The following is a 24,302-nucleotide window of genomic DNA, read 5'->3' as shown; positions in this document are numbered from 1 at the left end:
GTTAGGCCTCAGCTGGAGTATTGTGTCCAGTTCTGGGCGCCGCATTTTAAAAAAGATGTGGAGAAACTGGAAAGGGTCCAAAGAAGAGCAACAAGAATGATTAAAGGTCTTGAGAACATGACCTATGAAGGAAGGCTGAAAGAATTGGGTTTGTTTAGTTTGGAAAAGAGAAGACTGAGAGGGGACATGATAGCAGTTTTCAGGTATCTAAAAGGGTGTCATAAGGAGGAGGGAGAGAACTTGTTCACCTTAGCCTCTAAGGATAGAACCAGAAACAATGGGTTTAAACTGCAGCAAGGGAGGTCTAGATTGGACATTAGGAAAAAGTTCCTAACTGTCAGGGTGGTTAAACACTGGAACAAATTGCCTAGGGAGGTTGTGGAATCTCCGTCTCTGGAGATATTTAAGAGTAGGTTAGATAAATGTCTATTAGGGATGGTCTAGGCAGTATTTGGTCCTGCCATGCGGGCAGGGGACTGGACTCGATGACCTCTCGAGGTCCCTTCCAGTCCTAGAATCTATGAATCTATGAATCTATGTTTCCACAGAACATAATGCAGTATAGATAGCTGAAGTGCAAGTTTCCTGGTCTACAATGAATACCTCCTTAGCAGAAAATGTACTACATGCTCATTCAAAACTTGGCTCTAGGCTGAGACATCCACCAGAGATGCCAGTTGATTTAAGCAATCAATTGCAATAAATTTTGAATTATTGTTTCATTTTTTCAAAAAATCAAAATCTGTAAAAAAAAATAAAATCTTTGTTTCAAATTTTGAAAAATTTCAACCAACTTTCATTTTTATTATGTGGACTCTTCTCCACAGAGACTGGAAGGAGACCTCCAATGTATTTTACATGCAATAGATCACCAAACAGCTGTTAATTGGTAATAACTTCCAGTCAATGCCACAATCAAAGCAGTGACCTAGAGATACAATCCATATTCCATTATCAATGAACCAGTGGCCTAAGCCAAGCTTTTCAAAAATAGGTGTCTTGATTAAGGCTGTTACCTCCATATTTAGTCATCTAAAGGGTGGATTAATTTTCAAATGTGCTGGGCACCTACCAGTTCCCATTAGAGCTGGTCAGGAATTTTTTGATAACTGTTTTAATCGAAAAATGTCAATTTATCAAAACCAAAACTGTTGACATAACATTGGTTTTGATAAATCTCATGACTGGACAGTTGGGGTGTTTTTTTTTTTTTTTTAAAGTTTCAGAATAATTTAAATGTTCCACTGCAACATTTTAAAACAAAAACATCCAATTTTCCAGTTTGAAATGACTCTTTGCAATGAAATTTAAGCTAATTAAACTGAAAAGTGGTGTGGTTGTTGTTGTTTTTTTAAAAAGGTCAAAATTGAAATGAAACATTTCAAAACAATCAGAATGAAACAACTGACCCAAACCAAAAACTGAATTTTTTTTTGGTTTGTGAAAATTTTCAAGATTTTGACTTTTTGTCCCAATTTGGGAATGTAAACATTGTTGAATTCTCAAAAATATTTCCTGCCAAACTATTGTTCCCACTAGCTTAGGTGCCTAAATAGGGATTTAGGAGGCAAAGATTAGGCACGTATTTGTAATCAACTAGGACCACTGAAAAGTAAAGATCATACATATTTCTTCTGCTAAACCCTATGGAAAGGAATCAAAGAATCTGCAGTCATTATTTATCATTAGTCCTCTAGAGATGTAGCGTAGAGAGAGTGGAAAAGGAAGAGCTCACCTCCCTGACTTTCTCAATGGCAGTGGTGAAAATGTAGATAATTACAAGCCACTCTTGCACGCTAGGCCTGGATTCCATCTTCACCAGCACAGTGTAAGTGAACAGCATGAGAAATGCCAAGTACGCCATCTGCAGAAAACATAATACATATTCCATATGCATAGGTAGCTGTGACAAAGAAATTAGAAACTCTCTAGAAACACAGCTAAGAGGAAAACCAAGTGTGCTATATAATGAAACAAAATTTTGTCAAATTACTGGGACTCTATCAAGCGCTTGATTCCAAAAATTTCTGTCAGCCCTTCAGATTTCTATGCCCTTCTGCAGAATGTCCTCCAGAGCTTTATCATCATTTTTTTTATTATCTGTATTACTGTCCCCCCCTAGGAACTCCACTCATGAACTAGGACCCCATTACAGTAGGTGTTGTACAAACGGAACAGAAAGACAGTCACTACCCCAAAAAGCTTAGAATCCTCGTAAAAGACAAAAGACAACAGATGGGTGCAGACAGAATGAGGGGGAAGTAACAAGGAAATAATGAGCTAATATTGTCTAAATAGACCAGAGAGACACAGAGTGAGGGAAGGGGTGTAAGACATAAGCAGAGTGAACAATGTGATGGCAAATGTCATGTTAGTTCTGTGATACCGTTTTTGTTTTTTTTTGGGGGGGGGGAGGAAGTTAGTTAGGAGGGGATCAGCTAAATGGAAAGAAAAGTGAAGGGGAAAGCATGAGGGGGACAGAGCAGGGGAGATGGGGCAGTTGCGGAGTGAAGTTGAGGTGAGGAGACTGTGAGTATGTCTACTCTTGGAGCTGGGGATGTGATTCCCAGCTCGAGAATGAGAAGACATACTCACACGAGCTCTCATTGGAGCTAGCACACTAATGAGAATAGTGTAGCTGCCATACAAATGTATGGGTTGCTTACTCAGGGTGGCTAGCCCATGCTGCCACTCACCGCTGCCGGTGCTACCATGGCTACCACAAATATTTTTAGCACACTAACTCACGTCTACACAGGCTGGGAATCACTCCACTAGCTCCAAGTGCAGACATAGCCTGTGAGGGAGGAGAAGGGTTGGTGCAAACAGCTAATCAGCACAGAGCAAAGAAAGTCAGGGAACATGCTACAGTTTTGACTGGCATGTCCAGTGGTCCTGGCTTTGGCTGCTTCTGTTCCTACAGGATGGTATTTCTGGATGGCTGCTCTCTGCAGTTGTCCCCCAAGGCAAACGGTGGGGGGAAGGGTCCAACTGCCCCCAAGATGTGTGGGTGGCTTGACTCCCCTGCACAGATCTATGTCCAGGAGGGAGCTGGGGGAGGAGGGCCCCTGGGCTTCGTTTTACTCCTTCTCCTCCCTTAGTGCAAGAGTCCCTGCTTTGGCTGCATCTTTAAAAAAAAAAAAAAAAAAAAAAATTCTCTTTGCTGTATTGCCAAAATATTCAACAGAAGACATGGTAAAAAAACTACTTTTCCAAGTTATATGCAGCACACATTCAAAAACCACAAAGGCTCCAATCCTGCAATTTACAATGTGCAGGCAAAATGCTGCAGCTGTGCAGAACCCCACTAAAGTCAAACCAATGTTATGAGTTCATCCTGCTGGTTCTCCAGACCCAGAGCTAAGCTTTGTACCTACAATTAATTGTGAGGATGAAAAATGCAGGCAGGAACCACCTTCCACCCCAAGAGTGCCTGCATTTCAGTGGTAGGTGAAGTGATTATTTTATATACATATATATTCCATTAAAGGTTTAACAGATGCTTGAGGCAATATTAATATCTAGTTATTCTTATTGCAATGACCAACCGTATGAAACCAGAACTTGACAATTGGGGCATTGTAGAATTCATAGACTTTTCTAGTCCTCGGAAGGCTTCCGTGCACACTGTTGATGGAAAAGGTCTGGCTTTTGTCTGGCCTCTCGGGTCCCTTTTCTGCATCATAATCCTTTTTCAAAAGGAAACAGAGTTTTAAAGTCAGACAACATGTTGTACGAGTTCAACAATTCAGCCACATTAACAGAAACACAGGGAAACTTGGAAAGGCAACTCAACAGTAAATGCTGTGTGGTATATGCAGAAACAATTAGCATATCTCAGTCACATGCAGTTGCAACTGTCTTTTGCAAGAAGCAACACCAGATAATATTCTTAGAATTACACTTAACTGTGAATACACAAGGTTCTTTTGAGTTTCAAAAGGGTGGTCTTATGGTTACAGCACTGGACTGGGAATCAGGAGATCTGAATCTATTCCCAGATTTGACACAGACTTCCTGTGTGACCTTGGGCAAGTCCCTAAATCGCTTTGTACCTCACTTACCCAATGTGTAAAATGGGGATAGTAATAATTCCCAATTTGATAGAGATGTGGTGACTATGAATCCTTTGATGTTCACAAGACATTCAGATATTACAGTGATGAGCACCACAGAAGAGTTCTAAAAAAAATTGAAATATATATAGAGAGAGAGAAACTAAAGGATTGCAAAATTATTAACCTGGGGAATTTATTGTGATTTGGACAATGTGCCTGATTAAGGGAGCATGAGTGAGTCAGCACCATTCTTACACAGATCTGGGCACATAGGCGTGTTGGTGTCCACTTTGTTACCTCCAAGGAACAGATGGGCAGAGCCCTCCACCCACTGACCATTGCAGATGAGCAGGCACAGGAGGGAAGTCATAATTTGCCCTCGATATATTACTACCCACCACCAGCCCATACAATTTTCTTAAAGTCTTAATAATGGCTTCTGCCAATTGAAGAAGAGAAAGTTGTCCCATGAGAAGATACAACTTCTGGTTTCAGCAGACTGAAGTATAATTTACAACCACGTGTGAAAAATGCACTTGTGCTGAACCTGTATATCCTGGAACTCTCCCGTGGCTTTTTTATATTGTTGTTCATCTCAACTCAGTTCCAGAAAATTCATAGCTAATCTTTCCAGTTTATGGAAAAAGAATGAACACTCAACACTTGATAAATGATGAAGCTAACAACAGTGCTTCTCTAGAAAGGAAACCTTCCTGTCTCATTCAAGTCAGATAACACTCATTCTACTTTGTTCCCTTTATGTGCCTGCAAGGGGTCCCGGCTGCCCATAATTATAATTGGCCTTACCTCTGAATCGTAGCTGTTATCTAACCAGTAAAAGGCCTTTTTGAATTGACTTTATTATTCAGACACTGCAGGGTACAAGTGCATCCACATTCTTCTGCCTCTTAGAGAGACACTTCAGAATTGGCATTGCCATGTCTGTTGGGTTTCTGAGGAAGTTCTGGAGAAATTTATTTTATTTTAGGCAAATTGAGAGTTAATTGTGAAAGAAATGTCCCAAACATTTCTCTATTTTTATTTATCGTAGGTGAGGCTGGGAGCACTGTTGCCTTAATAATTTCCTATTATAAAACCCTCTTATCAGATGCTTTTAATTTTGCCAAACTTAAACAGTTTGGGTTGAAATTTTCTATGAGAGGTATGTGGTTCAGGCTGGAATATTGTGGAAAATTTCAGCCAAAATGGTTCAGCCATTTCCAAAAATGAGGCTAGGGGAAAAAACTGCCAATGATAAAAAATTCTGGTATTTTTTTCTTTGAAGAGCTCTGGTCCTCCCTTGTATTGGAGTAGGAATTTGAAATTTGACTAGGGGTGGCCTTTGTGTCAGGGATGTGCCTTTTACTGTCCCTATGAAAAGCTGCCTAAATTTGGCCAAATTATAAGTACATGCTCAGCAGAAACTTCCTAGATTTCAGCAACAAAATTCCCAGAAGATTCTGTTTGCACTAGGCAAGCTACAGCCAGGGGATTTCCTTGCAGTTGCAGCTTTGGGCTGCTGTGAAATGTGCTGGGTCAGGGCACCTAAACTGATAAAGAAATTATCTCTGTTGTGCTGTCAATCATCCAGGCTGAGACAGTGGGAGGAAGATGTTCCCTGATTCAACCAGGCCTGCGGAGGGAGACATGGGGAGCAGATTGGTACAAGGAGGTTGGGAGAGATTGGGACTGACTGGGCAAAGATATTTGGACTGTGAGCCAGGGAAGATAATGGGGGACTGGGAGCCAGTAGGTAGGTGGAGGAGACTGAGACTGGATGAGGTCATGTAATTACAGGCTGTATCATAATGCATAGGCACAAGAGGACCAAATTAAGGTTGCACGGGCAACCTTAACACTGGCATTTCTAACTTTTGAGCAATTGACTTTAATAATGTTCTTCTAACATTTTTGTCTGTGTGAAATGTACATACATACATGTTAGAAGAACATTATTAAAGTCAATTGCTCAAAAGTTAGAAATGCCAGTGTATATATATACATATACACACACACACACACACGATATATAAATATACATACATTTATCTAGATACTTATATGGCTCCTATCACCATAACCATGCTCCTCACAATCATTAAAGGATTTTATCCTCACAATACTTCTGTGAGGTAGGGCGGTATTACCTCAGTATTACAGATGGAGAAGTGATACACAAGATACATTAAGTGATTTGCCCAAGGTTACACAAGAACTCTGTGCCTAAGCTGAGAATAGAACCCATGTCTCCGGAGTTCCAGTCCAGTACCCTATCCTTCCTAATTTTTCAGGAATATATATTGTTTATAAAGTAATAGAACAGATCTTGTCAGACTTGCCTGTCCTGGTGTGGGGAGAGAGCGTCTGGATGGGGGGAAATGTGTGCCGTGTTGATTGTTCTTGTGGACAGATCTGTGGACAGCTGCCCGGGTAGACTGATTTCAAATTGCCACCTTTTTTTTAATAGCTGGAGGATCCCATCCACTCCTGCACCAGCTACCCAGGCAGCACCTTTCATTTATTGTCCCCTTTCCAGTGTGTTGAACCACCAATTCTCTGCTAGCATCCTCCCACCACAGGCTCAAGGTTGTTGTACAATGTGGTCTGAAAATGTCCAAGCTCAACCCAAGACTGGGAAGATCCTTTGGGAAAGAAATTCCAAAACTGAAATCACCTGAACATATGCCCCCCCCAACTCTCATCTGTTCCTTACACCCTCTGCTCCATAGTCTTCTGTTTGTGTGTGTGTGTGTGTGTGTGTGTGTCAAACTTACTTACAATTAATAGTACCATAACTACAACTAATCCCACGGATTTCAATGGGATTAGCTGAAGAGTGAAGTCTTACTCACATTGAATAAGGGAGATGGTAAAAAGCTTTCTAATCTAAGTCTTATAACCATTGTAACATTTTAAGACAAAAAGCTTTCAATGGAAAACTACCAACCCAGATGTTATCCCTGTTTTGTGAAAATAATAAATGCTTAAAGGGAATGCCAAACTAACCAGAGACAACTCATCTTTAATGGTGGATGGGCTCTGATCAGTGTAATGCCATGTGAACTGATGAAAGTCCTGGAGCTGTGGCACATGAGACATTTCTGCCTTGCTTTTAAACTCCAGCATCAAGATGGTGGGAGGCAGAAGAATACTTAGAATGACCTAAAAGAGAAACACAAGTCTGAGGAGATGCATTCAGCATACATGCTTGTCTTTGATGTGTGTCTGCATTAGATCAGGACAAAACCTAGCTACATGTAAGGAGAATGTATGCTTCAGCATAAGCTTACTCTGTGGGTTTAGATGAGGCACAAGTCAGTGAGTTTACCTTAAACCAGGAGTTCTTCCGCATCTTCAGGCGTCCCATCCACATATCAGTTAGTAACATCTGTGTGCAAGTGTGAGACACAAAGGGCCGCAGCCCCACTGACACGGCCAGTTTCAGGCAAGTTGAGTTGCTCCAATTTTTCAGCTCGGAGGTCAGTAGCTTCATGGCCATCTGCTCGTTCTGTTTGAATGCATTATCCAGCACATCTAGGGCAAGCTGCCCAAATTCACTAGGACAGACAGAGAAAAAAGAAATCACCATTTTACAATACGGAGGAACAACCACAACTGAAAATGATCATGAGGTCACATCTCCAGTTCAAAAGCTTCTTTCACATGTGGTAAGATATGAAATTGTATTAACTATGACTTCCTCATCTCTTCACACTGTCTCAGCATTGCACCCAGAGGAAAAATAATTCAGGCAGTAAATCTAAATCTCTCCTCCTAACCACAGGTTTTACTCTACATTTCTGGTCCCTGATCTTTAATTAGCCTCATTGTGTGGTTTCACACACATGCCATATAGTTCAGCCTATTATTTCATTCAATAATGCACTTGCCAACATGGTACACAGGCACTGTGCTCAACTGCAGAAGCAGCCTCAGATTGAGTTAGATCCTAAGCACCTCTCAATGGGAGTTGAAGATGCTTAGCACCCTTAGTGAATAAACTTTGCTTTGAAAAGAGCCCTATAATTGCATGTAAACAAAGATGATAATTTGTCCTTGAGCTCTGAATCTGTTCCATTATAGCTATGAAACTACAGTACATTACATCAATAAATTTCAAGGTGCACTACCTGATTAGGGAGTCGTTGTTCATTTCCTGATTTCATGATACAAAACCTAAATACTGAATGTTTAACAGGTATTCAAAGAATGAAACTAAAATTTAAAAATTGGAGGACATAGAAAAACTGCTTGGGCTGTTCAACAAAGTAGCTTCTTTGAGTCGCTCAGCTATGATATCAGCACATTTCTCCTTTAGGCCTTAAATAGACTAGGATTTAAGGTGGGATATTAGTAAATGTTAAGTTACACATATATACTAATACATTTGAAAAGCCTTATGTAGACAAGGCACCTGGCCTTAACACATGCTAAACTATTCAAGTTAAAGCCTAAAGGGAAGTCTAGGCTTTAACTTCACCAGTTTAGCTTGGTATTAAAGGCAACTGTCCTTGTCTACTTTAGACTTTTCAGACATGTTAGTTAGCTAATATATGCTAACATCACTCCTTTAAATCCTCATGTAGACGAAGTCTAGTGTGTCTCCTTCTTATATTAAAGTGAGCAGATAGCAAAAAGTGCTTCTTGTACATTTCACAGCATATGCAGCCACTGATCTTACAAGTTAGCTGATGGAAAGAAGAATACCAAACTATTCTAAACACTGTAGATTTTTATTAACTGTAGTGAAGGGAGAACTCCTACTTTGAGTACTTCTTCAATTCTTCTGAGGTGTCATCCACCATGTTGCTCTGTTTGGCTTCACGTGCCATTGCTCTGTAGAGTTTGCAAGCCACGACTGCCTTGACCATGGCTTCCTCTCCATGCTGCCAGAAGAACATTGCCATCTTCTGTCTCTTCATTAACACTGCCCAAACCAAGAGGTCATTATAGGGGTAAATAAAGCCAGCTGACTCATGGTCCTCTAAGAAGCTGAGTTCATCTTTTGACTTTTTCCTAGACTTACGAAAAGCAGTTGACTTTTCCTGTAAAATAGCAGACAAAATCTGAGCAAGTTGCTGCATCCTGAATACATGTAATGCATTATCAATTTGGTTGTTCCTCGGTCATTATATAGATGGACATTAGAAGAATGGCTAAGATAACATTCAAAATATGAATATAAGCAGTTGCTTGGATCAACAAGAGCAAAAAAAATGCACTGAGGAAATTAAATGTGATTTCCACATTCTGAACTTGTGTCCCAGCTTTTAGATCCTGATCCAACCAAATGGGCAGTGCCCTCCACTCCCATTGATTTCATTAAACTAATTTTACTAGTGCACTAGTCTACTTATGTCACACCGATGGAAGAAAATGGACTAGTAAAATCAAACATCAGTGAGAGAGCTGTGACAGCTATCTTGATTTTTAATATATGTGTCACGTTTACAGTAAGTTGTGTATTTATGGTATGTTGTGTTTCGGCCTGAACTGTCTCACATTAAAATTGGGGGGTGGGAGGAGAGAATCCTGTTGGCTTCAATAAGACTGCTCTTATGAGTAGCTGCTCACCACTGAGGTTCACAAACTGTCCCTCTGGAATTCTAATGAAGTCCCATGGACTCAAAGACTTTAAGGCCAGAAGGGACCATGATCGTCTAGTATGGCCTCCTGCACATCGCAGGCCACAGAACCTCACCCACCCCTGTAATAGACCCATAATCTCTGGCTGAGTTACTGAAATCCTCAAATCATGATTTAAAGACTTCCAGTTACAGAGTCTCTACCACCTACTCTAGTTCATACCAGCAAGTGACCCATGCCCCATTCTGCAGAGGAAGGTGAAAAACCTCCCAGTCTCTCTGCCAATCAGACCTGGGGGAAAACTCTAGTTTTATGCTGTTATCTGAGAGAAGAATGTGATTCTTTTTGTTATCTGTACCTGACACAGTTTCAAGAAAAAATATTTTGCCATCTGCTTGCAATTTACAACATCAGCTCTTTTCTCAAGGGAGTTATTATTGCCACTTACATAAAAGTTTCTAAGAGGTTTGGGGCAATGAATTCCTTGCTTTGAATTCCTATGCCTGCATCCAAATAAGAGGGTTTTTCATCTGTGCCTTATATAAGGAGATTGTGGCAATGTTACATTTCAAGGGATGAAAGCCCTTATCAACAAGGGGATGGAGATTAATGAGTTTCATTAAAACAACTGGAGCTTTACTGGAATATTGTAAAATAGCAGTAATTGTACTTCTTGAGCTGTGTGTGATACAACCTTGATGTCTTTGGTGTTTAGGGAGAGTTAAGCATGATAAGCATCCAGCCTGCATCTCTCACGTCTAAAATAACTCTCTTGACAAACTGATCTAATTTTTCAGTCTATTGTACCCCTAACGTATTCCCAGCATAAGCAAGCAATGACAGTACCTTGTATTTGTAAGGCTGTGCTGTTCTGATGAACTGAGAATGCAAGGTGTTTTCAGCAGATTCAACTCTGCTACCCATCTGATTATTATGACAAAGGGAGCGATGAGAAAGGCTCTGAGCAAAGCTGGAGACCACACTCTAGTTCCAAAGATATCCCACAAAACACAAAGAGAAAAATATAAATATAAATATAAATATAAATATAAATAAACCCTACTCTTGTAAAAAACTGCCATAAGATATGTAAGAATCTCAAGTCGTCAGAACCTCTTATTTACATTCCTTCTACCAGAAAGCATCTCTATTATCTCTGAGGACTTTATTCAATATTAATTCCAAGGGAAGATGACTACCTACTGAATTGTTAATACCACTTCCTGCAGCTCCTAGTTTTTTGAAGAATTGATCCCACTCAATCATGTTAAACTTGTGAAATTTGATGAGTGCAATGGCTGAATAAAATTGATGTTCTGTATTCAGAAAGTCAACCGCCACTTCCAATATTTTTGATTAAGTATAGTACAGGGATAGGCAACCTATGGCATGCGTGCCAAAAGCGGCATGCGAGCTGATTTTAGTGGCACTCACACTGCCCAGGTCCTGGCCACCGATCCTGGGAATCTGCATTTTAATTTAATTGTTAAATGAAGCTTCTTAAATATTTTAAAAACCTTATTTACTTTACATAAAATAATAGTTTAATTATATATTATAGACTTATAGAAAGAGACCTTCTAAAAACGTTAAAATGTTTTACTGGCACGCGAAACCTTAAATTAGAGTGAATAAATGAAGACTTGGCACACCACTTCTGAAAGGTTGCTGACCCCTAGTATAGTATATTCCAATTCAGAAACTTAATTGGGTTGCTATCTCTTCATTTTTTCCATTAATTCTATAATTGTGTTATATAATTTTCCTACCAGTTTGAGCATTTCCATTAATTCTAAGAGCAATACATTGTGAGTTTGGCTTATGGAATTACTGTACATAAAGTTCTACTCTGAAAACTCAGTATGGAAAAAAGGCACCTTCTTACTCAATAGATTACTTTTTTGTGTAGCCAGAGTTATACCTGATTAATTTACTGAAAAGTTTGGACCACTTTCCAATTGTCCACAGGAAAATGAGAGTGAGATGGATTCTATATTTTTCTTGTGCATCATTAATGAAAGTTATGGGTCTGTATAGGCAATTCTAATGACCTAATCCAAATCCATTTAAATCCGTGGAAAGAATCCCACTGACTTAATTGCGCTTTGGATCAGCTCCCTAATAACATACTGGGAAGATAATGTCATCTCACAGGTGTAAATGAGGGGACACCATGGCCTGCAAATCCTTTCTTACAGGTAATGATGAATGAGAAAATAAAAACCCAGCTTGGCTTTCAGAGGCCAGGATCAGTTTGCTGAACAAGCAGTTAACTTAAAGAAACACCTTTTTACTTGTAAACTTATCAAGATTGATAGGGAAATTATTGAAAGACATTAAATGCCATTTTACCATTAATGTCATTTTAATAGTTACTTTTCAGAGCAAAACCACACTTGAAGTGAAAAGTATTATGATTATTATTACCTAGACATTTCTGATTATTATATTTTGGCTGTTTCCAATGACACAAATAGCCATTTCATTGATGTTACCTTGCGTTTTCTGTAAAGGCTGTTGTACAGAACTCTGAAATGTTTCCTTGTGTAGCTGCTCCGATAAGCTCCACCAATCAAATACTCTATCACCAGCCCGATATCAATCAATGATATCTTGTAGTCCAAAGGAAGGGCACTCTGTAAGACAAACATTTACAACATTTTATAATGCCATTTTATACAGCAACCCATGCACCCAGTGTGAGGTCCATGGGTCCTGAACCCAGCTTCTGGGCCGCTGCTGCAATCACACCACCACCTGATGGCTCTACTTGTGACTGAAGAATCGGGACCCCTAAGGCTTACTCTCAACTAAAGGTACCACCTATAGTGAGCTGATTGGAGGAGCTCCATAGTCCCTGACTGGGCCAGGTATACTATTTAATCCAGAAAAAGACATACAAAGTTGTTTGTGTACAAGGTGAATTCTGGCTTGTAGTTGCTACAGAGCCTGCCATCCACTACCTGACTCCAGGCCTTGTCCTAGTTCCTGACTTCAACCATGTTCTGTTCCCAACTCCTGTCTTCAGCCTCATTCCAGTCCCTGAACCCTATTGCCCTGGTTTCTGACTGCTCCAGCTCCAACCCTAGGCTATGGATCTTTGGCTTCCAACTCAGTGCTGGCCCTTGGCTTCAACTCCTGTTTTCTGTCTGACCCCAGCCCCAACTTTCGGTTCTGATACATGGCAGCTGACTCCAGACCTGTCCATTGGCCTTGACTTCCTGAACAACTTGCTGACCTCCAGGCAACACTGCCCAAGTCTTGGTCACTGGTACAGATTTTCTACAGGCCCTGATACCCAGCTAGCATGAATTGAGTTGTGAAATCTTGGCATAAAACTTTTAAGTCTGACAGAGAGCACATAGATTCAGGCATATGATGCTGCCATAAAAGTAAGACAATTAAATACCTGTCAACATGTTATGTGCCAAAATTGGTAAAACAATGTCTACCCATCCATTGCACTCTAAAATTTATAAGAATGTATATTACAACAACAGCATTTTGTAACATAGTTCAAACATAGGCAAGACCAAACTGCCTTGTAACAATCGGGAGAGGAACATGTTAAAACATAATCCCCAACACAGTCAAATAGATAGGCCCTCAGATAAGTAGGACCCAGAAGTGAAAACAGATTTGAAATGAGCCACTCACTGGGCCAATCAAAATTAACTGCTTAAGAGAGGTCATCTTTGAAGCCTGGTCTACACTTAAAATTTGATTAGCCTAAGGTCTAGGTTGAGCACCATACTTAAGGCAATCTAATCCCAGTGTAGATGTGGGTAGGTCAGCAGAAGAATTTGTTTTATTCTACGATGCGTATACTTGGCAGACATGGTGAAATTAATCCAGTCTTAGATCTGGCCATTTCTCGCACTTGACATCAGATGCAAAAAGAACAGCCTCACCGCTTCTTTTATTAGCAATGTCACAAGACCCAAGAGATAACAAAAGTCTGAAACAGACTAGCTGTTGCTAATTCCTCTCCATGCAGTAATTATTCACTGCCACCTTCTGATCTCCTAGAGTGTACAGTTTACAAAAAGAGTGTTACACCCATCAGAATATTTTGCTGTCACTGTTGAGCAAGGCAATTCTTTTGACTAAAAAAAATGGTTAAAACAATGAACTGTAGCAGGGTTACTGCAATGGTTCCCCAAATCCTTGATGTATTTAATAATGAGAGTTTGAACAGTTGTGAGTGCAAGTCATTACATTAAGGTACAGAACCCCGGAGAGCATTCCATAGCTTTGGGGAATTAATGGGCTAAAGACAATTCATTCAGTAGATATAAAAATAGAAATGAAACCATCATTTCTAATTCTAAACCTTCTACAATACTATCTGATAGCAATTTGTGTAACTAGATCCTGGTATATTAAGTTATACTCTTTGATTCCCAGACTTTAAGATTTAGATTACCTGTTTTACATCTCGAACAAGATGATGCAAAAGTAGATTTGTTGGTCCTTGTTTCTGTGATGTTAATCAAAAGAAAAAGAAATTAAACAAATGTGCCTGTTTATGCGTTAATTTCAAAATCTGTGAAAGAGAGATGTTTAGAGATCCACACGATAATCAGTAGTTATTCAAGCTTCCTGCAGTTCTACAAATGGCCTTCAATCCAAATCTGCAACCAGCACACTATCATCACAGTCCTGGGCCTCTCCTAAGACAAGACTAATTGTCTCCTTTGCTAAACTGTATGACAATTTTTAATATACGGAATGTACACCAGCCCAGGTTAAAATCTAAATTCATTTTTCATGAAATTCAGTTTGAAATAAGCTGTCAAGAAGTGAAAGACTGGTGCATAGAACCAAGTATCCCCTGCCTCAAAATCTTAACATCATAATTACAGCTAATCAAAATATTTCATTTAAAACTTTCTGAGGAACAATGGCCTTTCTTCAACAATGAAAAATGTAATTTGTTTTCAATTTCTTGATTTTTTTGTTAATATTTTTACATTCAGATTTTTTCAGTTCAGATTTTAGTGGTGGGGGGGGGGGGGGCGGGATCTTTTTTCCCCCCACTCCTTTTTTTCTAAAAAATTGGAACAAAACTTTTTTCAGATACGTTCACCATTTTTGATCAGCTCAAGCAATAGTACCATTGTAACATTGAAAATGTGTTGTATTTTGTTTTCCTTTGTTAAAATGTGTTGGGTACCTTTTATTCACACATGAATGAAAGCAAGTTACAATAGATTTTACCACTCAGGCACAGTGTGGAAAGGGCTTTACGGTACCCATCCCTTCCCATTCCTGAGTAGAACCTCTGCGCATTCTGTCTATTTTTTGCACTGAATGGAGGGTGCAGACTTCACAGGCATAGAACTGCATTAACCTATAGAGAACTGAAGCAGGAGCAGGGTCCGCAAAGCGATGTTCTCACTCAAGGCATGCATTGTGTGGCTGGAGGTCTTTCACGCCCGTGAGTCCAAGATGGAGAAATGGGCTTTGCCCTTAGGCAGAGAGTAGAATTTGGTCATTGCAAAAAGGGCTTTGAAATTACCCTTCAAGGGTAATGCTTATCTTAGGGGACAGCTAAAGATCAATCCTTTGGGCTATATTGTAATTCACTTACTCATCTTAAGTAGTACCTTACTCAAAGAATACTCTCATTGATTTCAATGGGAGTACTCCAGCAGTAACATACTATTCAGTGTAAATAAGGGTGTCACAATATGGCCCATAAATTGCAATATCATTCAGTAAAAGCCACAGCTTCCCAGATTTGTGACCAATTTTATTAGAGTCGACAGAAGTATAACTGTGCAGAAACTAGTGCAGTAAATGAACATTTTCAAAATAGAAAACTGAGGGCTATATTTTTAGGATTTCAAATACAAATGAAAATTTAATTCAAGTGGGCCAGCTTCTTGCCAGAGGCCTTCTATTTGGGGAAAAAAAAAAACTCTCCCTATGGTAGTTGCAAAAAATAGTCTTGGCCTAGAAAACTCAGTTGTTATTATTTAGATAAGACACTACTTTAAACATTTTTATTGGCCCCATATTGCAAGATGACAGTGCTGCAGGAAAGGAGACATGCATCAGTGATATTTACATTCTTGCACCTTCGGTAGCCACTTACAACTTACGGTCTGACTTGGCAGCTTTATATACCCACTTTGCCTGGATGTAACTGGCTATGCAAAGTGCAGGGCAGGGGAGAGCCAGGTCCTATGAGCTACATTTTCAAAAAGGTTGTGCTTCTGAATTCGGTATCTATGTCTACACTAGCAATTGAATGACAAAAAACTTTTGTCTTTCAGAGGTGTTAAACCTCCTTCTCCCCCAAAAGACAAAAGCTTTTCCGCAACAAGCGCCAATGTGAACAGAGCATTTTCAGCAGGAGCACTCTCCTGCCGACAACGCAAATGCCACTTGTTCGGGGTGGAAGTTTCCTGTCGGCAGGAGAGCCGACAAACAGCAGCTACACTGTGCAACTTTTAGCAGCACGGCTGTAGCGACACAGCCATGTTGCTAAAAGCTGTGTAGTGTAGACATGGCCTCAGTTAATAAACACATTCACTTCTTTTGAACAGCTCAGGAACCGTGAGCCTGTTTGGTTGTCCTTGTTCAGAAATTTACAACAGTGCAACGAGGGTATAAAACACTATGCCCCACAGATTGAAATATAAATGGTAGCATTTACACCCACTTTACACTGGTGTGACTACATAAGATGCAAATCAACAGGGAATCAGGCCTTCCAATTCTGCCATTTTTATCTAGTCTATCTGCATCCATCCAATACCTAGTCAGAAGTTACTTTGCAATGGGGTTTTAGGTACTCACTGTATTGTAGAGTTCTTCCAGTCGGGATATAGTAAGGAAACGGTGCAGATTCACCCCATGCTCTATTAACAACTTTACAAAATCCACCCGGTCCATCACTAAAGCATCCAGCATTGCCTGTTCCAGGGAGCCAACCTTCAAAGGGCGAGGGAGAAGGGGAGGAAAAGAAGAAAATGAGAGAAAAAAAACATTCTGGATTAAATAAAATAAACCCTGAACAAGAGTTAAGGATCTATTTATCTCAATGCTTTGTCCTTATGTTTCATGTGTACTGTAGAAAATACAAATATGTTAGAAGATGCACCTATGTAAAAATCCAGTAGGGAAAATTATTCTGCATAAACCAAACCTTAACAAAGATGTCTTCAAATTTGCCTTTACAATCATTGCACTAGACAGTGCATTTCCTATTGGCCTTCTTTTTAAGTCACTTCAGCATTTAATCTGTCATAATGAAAAGACTTTCTGATTTGCCACATAACAAAAAACAAAGGAATTATATGAGACCAAGGTATTTAAAAGGAAGGCTATATTAAAAAAGAGAAAGAATCTATGATAAGATAAACTTTCTGAAAATTATATTTGAAGATGGTAAAAAACAAACTGTGTAACACAGAACAGTATCTACATTAAAATGGAGGACCCAATTCCGAAAGTGCTCCAAGCATAGGACTTTCATTTACCTGAACAGAATTTCCATATGCACAGCAGCTAAGGAATTGGCCTATGGAGTGCTTTGATTTCAAAAATATGTACTTTGCTTCTACAAAATATGCATGCATGCATCCGTACAAATAGGAAACTGTATGTGCAAAATGCATGTTTTGGTGTGCAAACTGGGAAATAGCCAATACCTATTTTGCACACACAAATACTTCTTCCAATGTGCAGGTTTATATTTTGTGGATGTAATATATTAACAGATGTCTAGTATGCATTAAAAAATGTGTCACATTATGGCTGTGCAAAGTTTATATAACATTATTAAATTACTGTGGTTTCAGAAATTTTTCAGTCTTTGTTGTACAATCTATTTGATGCTGAGCTTACATTTATGCAGAAATGTAGTTACAGCTGATTATAATCATTACCTATTGAACTTTTAGGACAACATTTTTAAAAGGAAATGGTCCACAATCCATGCATAAGTGTGCACTTTCACTTGTACGGACAAATACTATGAAAGTATACACAAATCACTTGGAAATTGCTGCTTTCATAACTGGCAATTTGAATACACAGTAGTCAGGATAACTGCACAAAAATGTAGACCCTCCCAGTTGTGTCTTGACTTTGGACCCCACTAATTAAAAATATGTCTTTTAAAGGTCACCAGCAGAGGATTTTTTTTAAATGGGTTTGTGCCTGTCTTTTGCTTCTTTGTGGCGTATAATGAAAACGTTGCTTTTGAAGGCTTTTTTCTGCTTGTTTTTTAACTTTGAAATATCAAGGATGTAGACCAGACTCGGGAAGGCCAGATGTTACACGAGAAAATTAATTACTGAAAAATCCACACCTCTGTGCAGCGTAGTTAAGTTGACTTAACCCCCAGTATAGACAGCACTAGGTCAACAGAAGAATTCTTCCATCGACCTAGCTACTACCTCTCAGGGAGGAGGATTGCCTATGCTGATGGGAGTATGCAACAGCAGTACAGCTGTGCCACTGTAATATTTCGAGTGCAGACAAGCCCTCTGTTTTTACTGGAGAACAAGTGAGAGTATTAAGAGTTATTTATTGTGAACTCTTAAGGCTTTAACTGAAGGGGTGCAGATATTCAATATTTAACAAAGGTTTCCCTCACTCAAAATGTTAATTAATGACTGAACTTAAATAGGTAGGAACAACAACAAACAAAAGCCAAAAAGTTTCCACAATCTCAATTTAAAAATCTCTTCTCTTACCAGCCCAGTTTTCACTTTTTAACTTCATAATTTACACTCATTCACCAATCATTCACACATTGGCTCTCACTCGGCCCAAATGACTATATAAATATGTTCCAAAGTAGAACAGCTTAAACAGGAGAGACTGAGAGACAGGCCTACCCCAGAATATCCTATAACCCAGTAATTAGGGCACTCTCCTGAAAGGTGGGAGACCCATATTCAAATCCCTTCTCCCTATCAGTGGGGAGAAAGGGGGGCAGGGCTTGAACCAGGCTCTCCTGGAGGAATGCTATAACTACTGGAGGAATGCTATAACCGCTGAAGTTATAAGGGAGGCAGCACCGTCATCTACTTCATCAACATTTCTTTCAAAAAATGGCTTAAGCACCTGACTCCAGGAGAGGGTTGGAGTCCAAACAGAGATAGGCACCTAAGTCCAAGAGAGAGGTGGGGTTTAGGACACATCCAGATAATTGGCATCTCCTATTGGTTAGTTTAGGCAGGGAGCCACCTATCATTCTAACTTTTGTGGATCCCATTCTTAGGCACCTATCTGTCCCCATTCATTGTATAAGGAGCTTGGGGGCCTAATTCAGGCTTTCTGGATTGCAGTGATTTTTCAGGCAACTAAAAGTTAGGAATTACAATGCTGAATGTTGCAATACTGAATGCCTAAGTCCCTTTCTGAATCAATGCCTAGCACTTCATATGTTCAAAGCATAGCTCTCATCGACTTCAACGACAGTTGTGAATGCTCAGCACTTCTGCAAAGCAGACTCCAAGGTCTCTAGGCAGGACCCAGGAAATGAGGAACACACAATAGTCTGGGAGCATAATGTAGTGAAATCTCATTCCATGGACAAATTAGTGATAGAAGGGTAAGAGACATGTCATTTGATACATAAAAATCTACAGAATCAATGTTAATGGGGTCACTCTCCGCAGCATGGCAAGAGAGACTCGTGCCTGCCCACCCCAGCTTCAAGTCCCCCAATTGGTGAAAATTTTAATAATACCCAAATTGACCCATTTCCAATGAAACTGTGTCATTCAAAAGCCCGTTTTCCACAACACAAATCTACATGACAAACCTAGAACAATTATGTAGATAATATAGTCGAGAAAATATATAATAATCATGTTTTTAAAATTATACTTTAATGCAGGGATGCATTGCTTACATAAAAAAAGACATTGATCTTTGGTAATCCTAGGGAAATTAACCTTGACACATAGCACTGATAACATTTATTTATCATAGTCATCATCAGTGTTGTCTTCATCTAGGGCACCATAGCCAGATACATTGTCCCACTGATTCTCATCCACACTGCACTCTCACATCTCCATACAAGGCAGGCTGCTGGCCAAACATCTGCAGGGTGAGAAGAATATGATCTTTGCACATGAGCATTGCATTAACTGAAGGGCTGATTTGGAAGTGCATGATATTTCACACATAACTGGGGTGAGCAGTCCATCCTGCAAGACCCATCCACGTCTGATAAGGGAGGGGAGTTTTGGATGCACTCGGTCATTCTGGAACCATTTCATTTCTTAATAATTTGCAGATATAAATGCACCCCATATCTGAGGCAATTTTTCTCCATTTGTCTGTTTCTTGGAAAACATCCACTAATTTAGCTCTACAAGTGTCATAATGTTGACCTTCAAATGGTAAGCTCAGCATATGAATGCCTCCAGTGCATTTGTGACCTCTTCAGTGACTGTCTCAGCCATACCGAGCACTTTCATAGAGAGGAGAGAGTCTCTGGAGGCTGAATCAAATACCTTCCTGTAAGATAATTTGGTCTTTCCAACCAACCTTCCAGTAGTGTCATATCCTGAAAGAGCATGGAAACCTGGCAATGTGGCAGCTTTTATGGTCCAAATGATAGGAACACATTTCTGAGGGATATACAGCGATTCTGTTCACCACCAGCAGGCACAAAAACAGAATCTTGGGTAGAGTCTTATAGAGATCACTACAACATCTGTGTCTTGCACAAAAATCAGGAGTTCAGTAGCATCTCTCTCTGTGCATGCAAGACAATTTAAGTGTCAGGATCCTCATGGCAACTAGGAAGAAACTCCTCTGAACAGTGTGAGTCAGCAGCTTCATTATGCCATGCAATGACAAAATTCTTCAAGCAATTATTTGCATGCAGGAGCATTTTTCCTACAGGGCATGCAGTTAACTTGTACTTCATGTAAGTATGAGATAGTAACTTCTTCATTGTGACATTGGAGATATTCATAGAGTCAATGATTTTATATTGGACAGGTGCAATACCATGAAGTCTCTTCTTTCTGGTGATATTTTAATTGATTCCTCTGCATAAGTGTCAAACACGAGGTGGACATCATCATAGGTCTAATATTTTCTCTGTGACCTCATAATCAAGTGTTCAGCTGAATCTCAGCAGGTGTTAGCAGTTTCTGGTTTGTCAACAGCTTGTACATCATCCATACCTTTTAAGATTGCTATGCTGAAAGGCCTCTGCTGGAATAAGGTACTGGTCTGGTCATGTTGTCAGTAGGTTCTGGCTTAGGAAGATGTGGCAAGATGTGCACAAGTTTGTTTTTCGCCTGGCACCTACGCATTGTGCTGTCACATTCGAACATCAATTGTGGTACCACAGAGAACTCATACTTTCCCAAAGCCTCATGGATATCAACATCACGCTGAAATCTGGACATGAGAAGACCAAACAATGACCTATGTGCAGTTACCTCTGTATTAGTCCCTGCCACCTTCACTCTGACTTTTTACTTTGCATTCAAGCACCGCTTTAGTTTGTCCTTCTTGATTGGAACCCACAGATTGATGGAGCCTTGGATAATTCTTTGGATTTTGATGGCTTCATGCAAGTCATGACCCAAAGTATCCATTGCACTGACATTTTAGCTATCTTATCACTGAAGACTGCTTTTTTCATATTAGTGAGCTCTGGTTTATCATATGCAAATAGGTTCCCAGTGTGAGTAAGTTTGTCCAGTAGCTTTAAAATAGCCCCTTCTTGGCATTTAACAGCACCTAATGACTCTATATGGTGCTTGGTCACTTCTGAGGAAGTCATCCCTGCTACACTTAATATTGCATTCAACACTAGGTGGAGTTCTGAACTTGTTAGGAAGAGCATTTGGATGTTGTGTTTTGCCCACCTACCCCCAATTATTTTAATTCATCTGTTTTCATGTTCCTGGGCTTCGTCTGAACCAAGTGCGCAGAAGGGAACTGGCAATCTTTTAACAACCGCATTTCCTTTTTAAAACTCCTCCCATCTTCAACTTTTTCCTGTTGCTCGATGTACTTCCTCTCCAACATTGCCAAATGCAATTTATGAGTGCACTTCTTACAGCTTATAAGGTGCCACTGAGTGTTGTGTTTAACCAGGTCTTCCACAGTAGTAGCTGAATTTTTGGATACTACTAGTCAGTAATATTTGTTTCCCCATTGATGCCTAAAAATGATCATGACCAAAAGAAAAACAAGGGTTTTGTAATAAAATTACTCTTGGAGTGTAATTAAGTGTGTTATGTAACTAAGTGCATACCATTTGCAGATGGATTCTAGTAATTTTTGGCTGGAACAGTGCCTCATTACAACTCTTTTGGCATAATAAACAAAGCTGATCATCAATACCACTGAACACCTTCTTTTTCCTGATGATGACAAACAAACAATTTGAAGTGTTCCATTTATAGCAATCAGCAATATTAACTTTTTTTTTTTTTTATTAGTGGAGATATCCTATCTCCTAGAACTGGAAGGGACCTTGAAAGGTCATTGAGTCCAGCCCCCTGCCTTCATTAGCAGGACCAAGTACTGATTTTTGCCCCAGATCTCTAAGTGGCCCCCTCAAGGATTGAACTCACAACCCTGGGTTTAGCAGGCCAATGCTCAAACCACTGAGCTATCCCTCCCCCCATAGGGGGGAATCAGATATCATGTTCTGAGCATTAACTGATAACACAGTACTATCAGTCGAGGGCCACAATTTAACACTGTGAAAGCTATATGTTTGACATACCTGTGTTAAAGTATAATTTTTAAAAATGTTGATTTTTAAACATTTGCTGGACTATATAGCTACATAATTGTTTGAGATGTGCCATGTGTGGAACCATTGTGTTCTCAGGAGAAAGGACTTTCGAATACTTGATCCATTTCCAACAACATTGTATTATCAAAATTTCCACCAACCAGAAGACCTGGAGCTCAGAGGTACAGAGGACGACACAACTGAAATTATGATTTTGTAGATTATTACAGTACAGATGACACCTCCCTTACCTTTCTGTTATTAATGTACCCACAGAATTACACATGCTATCAGACTACAATGAGTGACCACCCTGTGAAAAGTTTGGTTTAAGTGACTTAACTAGCATCACATGGGAACCCTTTGGCAGAGGAAAGGATAGAATCTAAGCATTCAACTGCCTTAATCATGAGATCATCCGTTCTCTTTCTGCAATCCTCTGTTTCATTCACAACACCCCTTCCAACTTCTGCAACAAATCATAGAATATCAGGGTTGGAAGGGAGCTCAGGAGGTCATCTAGTCCAACCCCCTGCTCAAAGCAGGACCAATCCCCAGACAGATTTTTACCCCCGTTCCCTAAATGGCCCCCTCAAGGATTGAGCTCTCAGCCCTGGGTTTAGCAGGCCAATGCTCAAACCACTGAGCTATCCAAATGAAACAGAGGTCCTATAGACTATAGTCTCCTTCACTAACCAACCTTGATTCATCCCCAGAGCAAGTCTAACCTGTGCACTGAATGAGATAGAGGACCTGTGGAAAATATAGTACGTGATCATGTAATTAAAGACCATATCATAACACATAAGCACAAGGTTGCATAAGAAACTTTAATTCTGGCATTTCCGAACTTTTGAGTGCCTGACTTTGCAACCTTAATGTTCTTTTAAAACAAGTTTATTTGTGTGCAATTTCCAGGTTTTTAAAGAAGTAAATTGAAAAAAAAAACCAAAATTCCATCCTGTAGAATCATACGGTGACCCATATGGGTCATCAGCAGACCTCTGCCACTTCTGTACAGAGTAACAGATAGCAATAACAGGTTGTCCTTCTCTGTGGGGACCAGCACACACTTTGCCAGTGGGTTCTACATAAATTTGCTGAAAGCAGAGGAAGTGCTAGACTCAGGAATCTTGGGTTCCATTCCAGTCTCTGGAAAGGAATGTTCTCCAGTCCTCACTAATCCTTCTGCCTGTTTCCCCATCATGTCCTTATGCCAGATATGGCTACAGAGCTTTCTTATAGACACCAGATGTGTTCATCACAAGATCCTTTAATGCTCTGCCAGATATGGCGGAGATTCATTTAAATAAGGTATTTTACTCACTACACCACCTAGAGGCTGAACAGTATAATACAGTTTAACATTCCATTATGCACCCCAAACTTGACCTCTAATACTCCATCCCCTCCAATCTGTCCCTATACCAGACCTGTTTCTTCCCCACACCCGCTTCCTTATCCCAGCCCCATTCTTCTTGCCTATCCAGTCCCAGTGTTGACTCTCCATGACTCCTTGTCCCAGTCTCTTAGCCCAATCAGTCAGTCCCAGTAGTCCCTTGCATCCTGGCTCCTTGCCAGATTTGTCTCCCTACCTCCTTCCCTCCTTCCCCCCACACATATATACTGGTTCCCAATCTCCTTATCCTGTCAGACCTAGTCTTCCCCAACTGGCTCTTAGTTCCCTTCCCCATTTCCTTCACCAGGCTCCCAGTCTCACCAAACTCCTTGTCCCATTCTACTCCTTTCCCTCCCCCAGTCCATCTTTTATCCCCTCTTCAAGTCAGGAGGTTTCCTCCTCCATGCTGCCTGGGCACCAGCAAGGCCATCATTGAGAGCACAGGAGAGTCATCCTCCCTGCTCTCAGTTCCAGTGTCTAGCTCCACCCAAGTCTGAAGTAGCCAAAAGCAGCAATT

General features: G+C 40.1%; 1 protein-coding gene across 1 annotated transcript in view; it reads right to left on the bottom strand.

The window, feature by feature from the left end:
* TRPM6 (transient receptor potential cation channel subfamily M member 6) overlaps nucleotides 1-24,302 on the bottom strand; it is a 128,895-nt gene that overhangs the window by 55,194 nt on the left and 49,399 nt on the right. The window contains exons 12-20 of the mRNA XM_054031681.1: nucleotides 16,452-16,586; nucleotides 14,071-14,124; nucleotides 12,140-12,280; nucleotides 10,491-10,628; nucleotides 8,823-9,103; nucleotides 7,387-7,615; nucleotides 7,065-7,220; nucleotides 3,549-3,689; nucleotides 1,736-1,864 (exon numbers count right to left, since the gene is read on the bottom strand). Of these exons, the coding sequence (XP_053887656.1) occupies nucleotides 1,736-1,864; nucleotides 3,549-3,689; nucleotides 7,065-7,220; nucleotides 7,387-7,615; nucleotides 8,823-9,103; nucleotides 10,491-10,628; nucleotides 12,140-12,280; nucleotides 14,071-14,124; nucleotides 16,452-16,586 (1,404 nt within the window). The remainder of the gene's footprint in view (nucleotides 1-1,735; nucleotides 1,865-3,548; nucleotides 3,690-7,064; nucleotides 7,221-7,386; nucleotides 7,616-8,822; nucleotides 9,104-10,490; nucleotides 10,629-12,139; nucleotides 12,281-14,070; nucleotides 14,125-16,451; nucleotides 16,587-24,302) is intronic.

This window comes from Malaclemys terrapin, chromosome 6 (genome assembly GCF_027887155.1).
Source record: "Malaclemys terrapin pileata isolate rMalTer1 chromosome 6, rMalTer1.hap1, whole genome shotgun sequence".
Classification (NCBI taxonomy): Eukaryota; Metazoa; Chordata; order Testudines; family Emydidae; genus Malaclemys; species Malaclemys terrapin.
The sequence above is the reverse complement of the archived record's forward strand: the minus strand, read 5'-3'. Positions and strand labels throughout refer to the sequence as shown.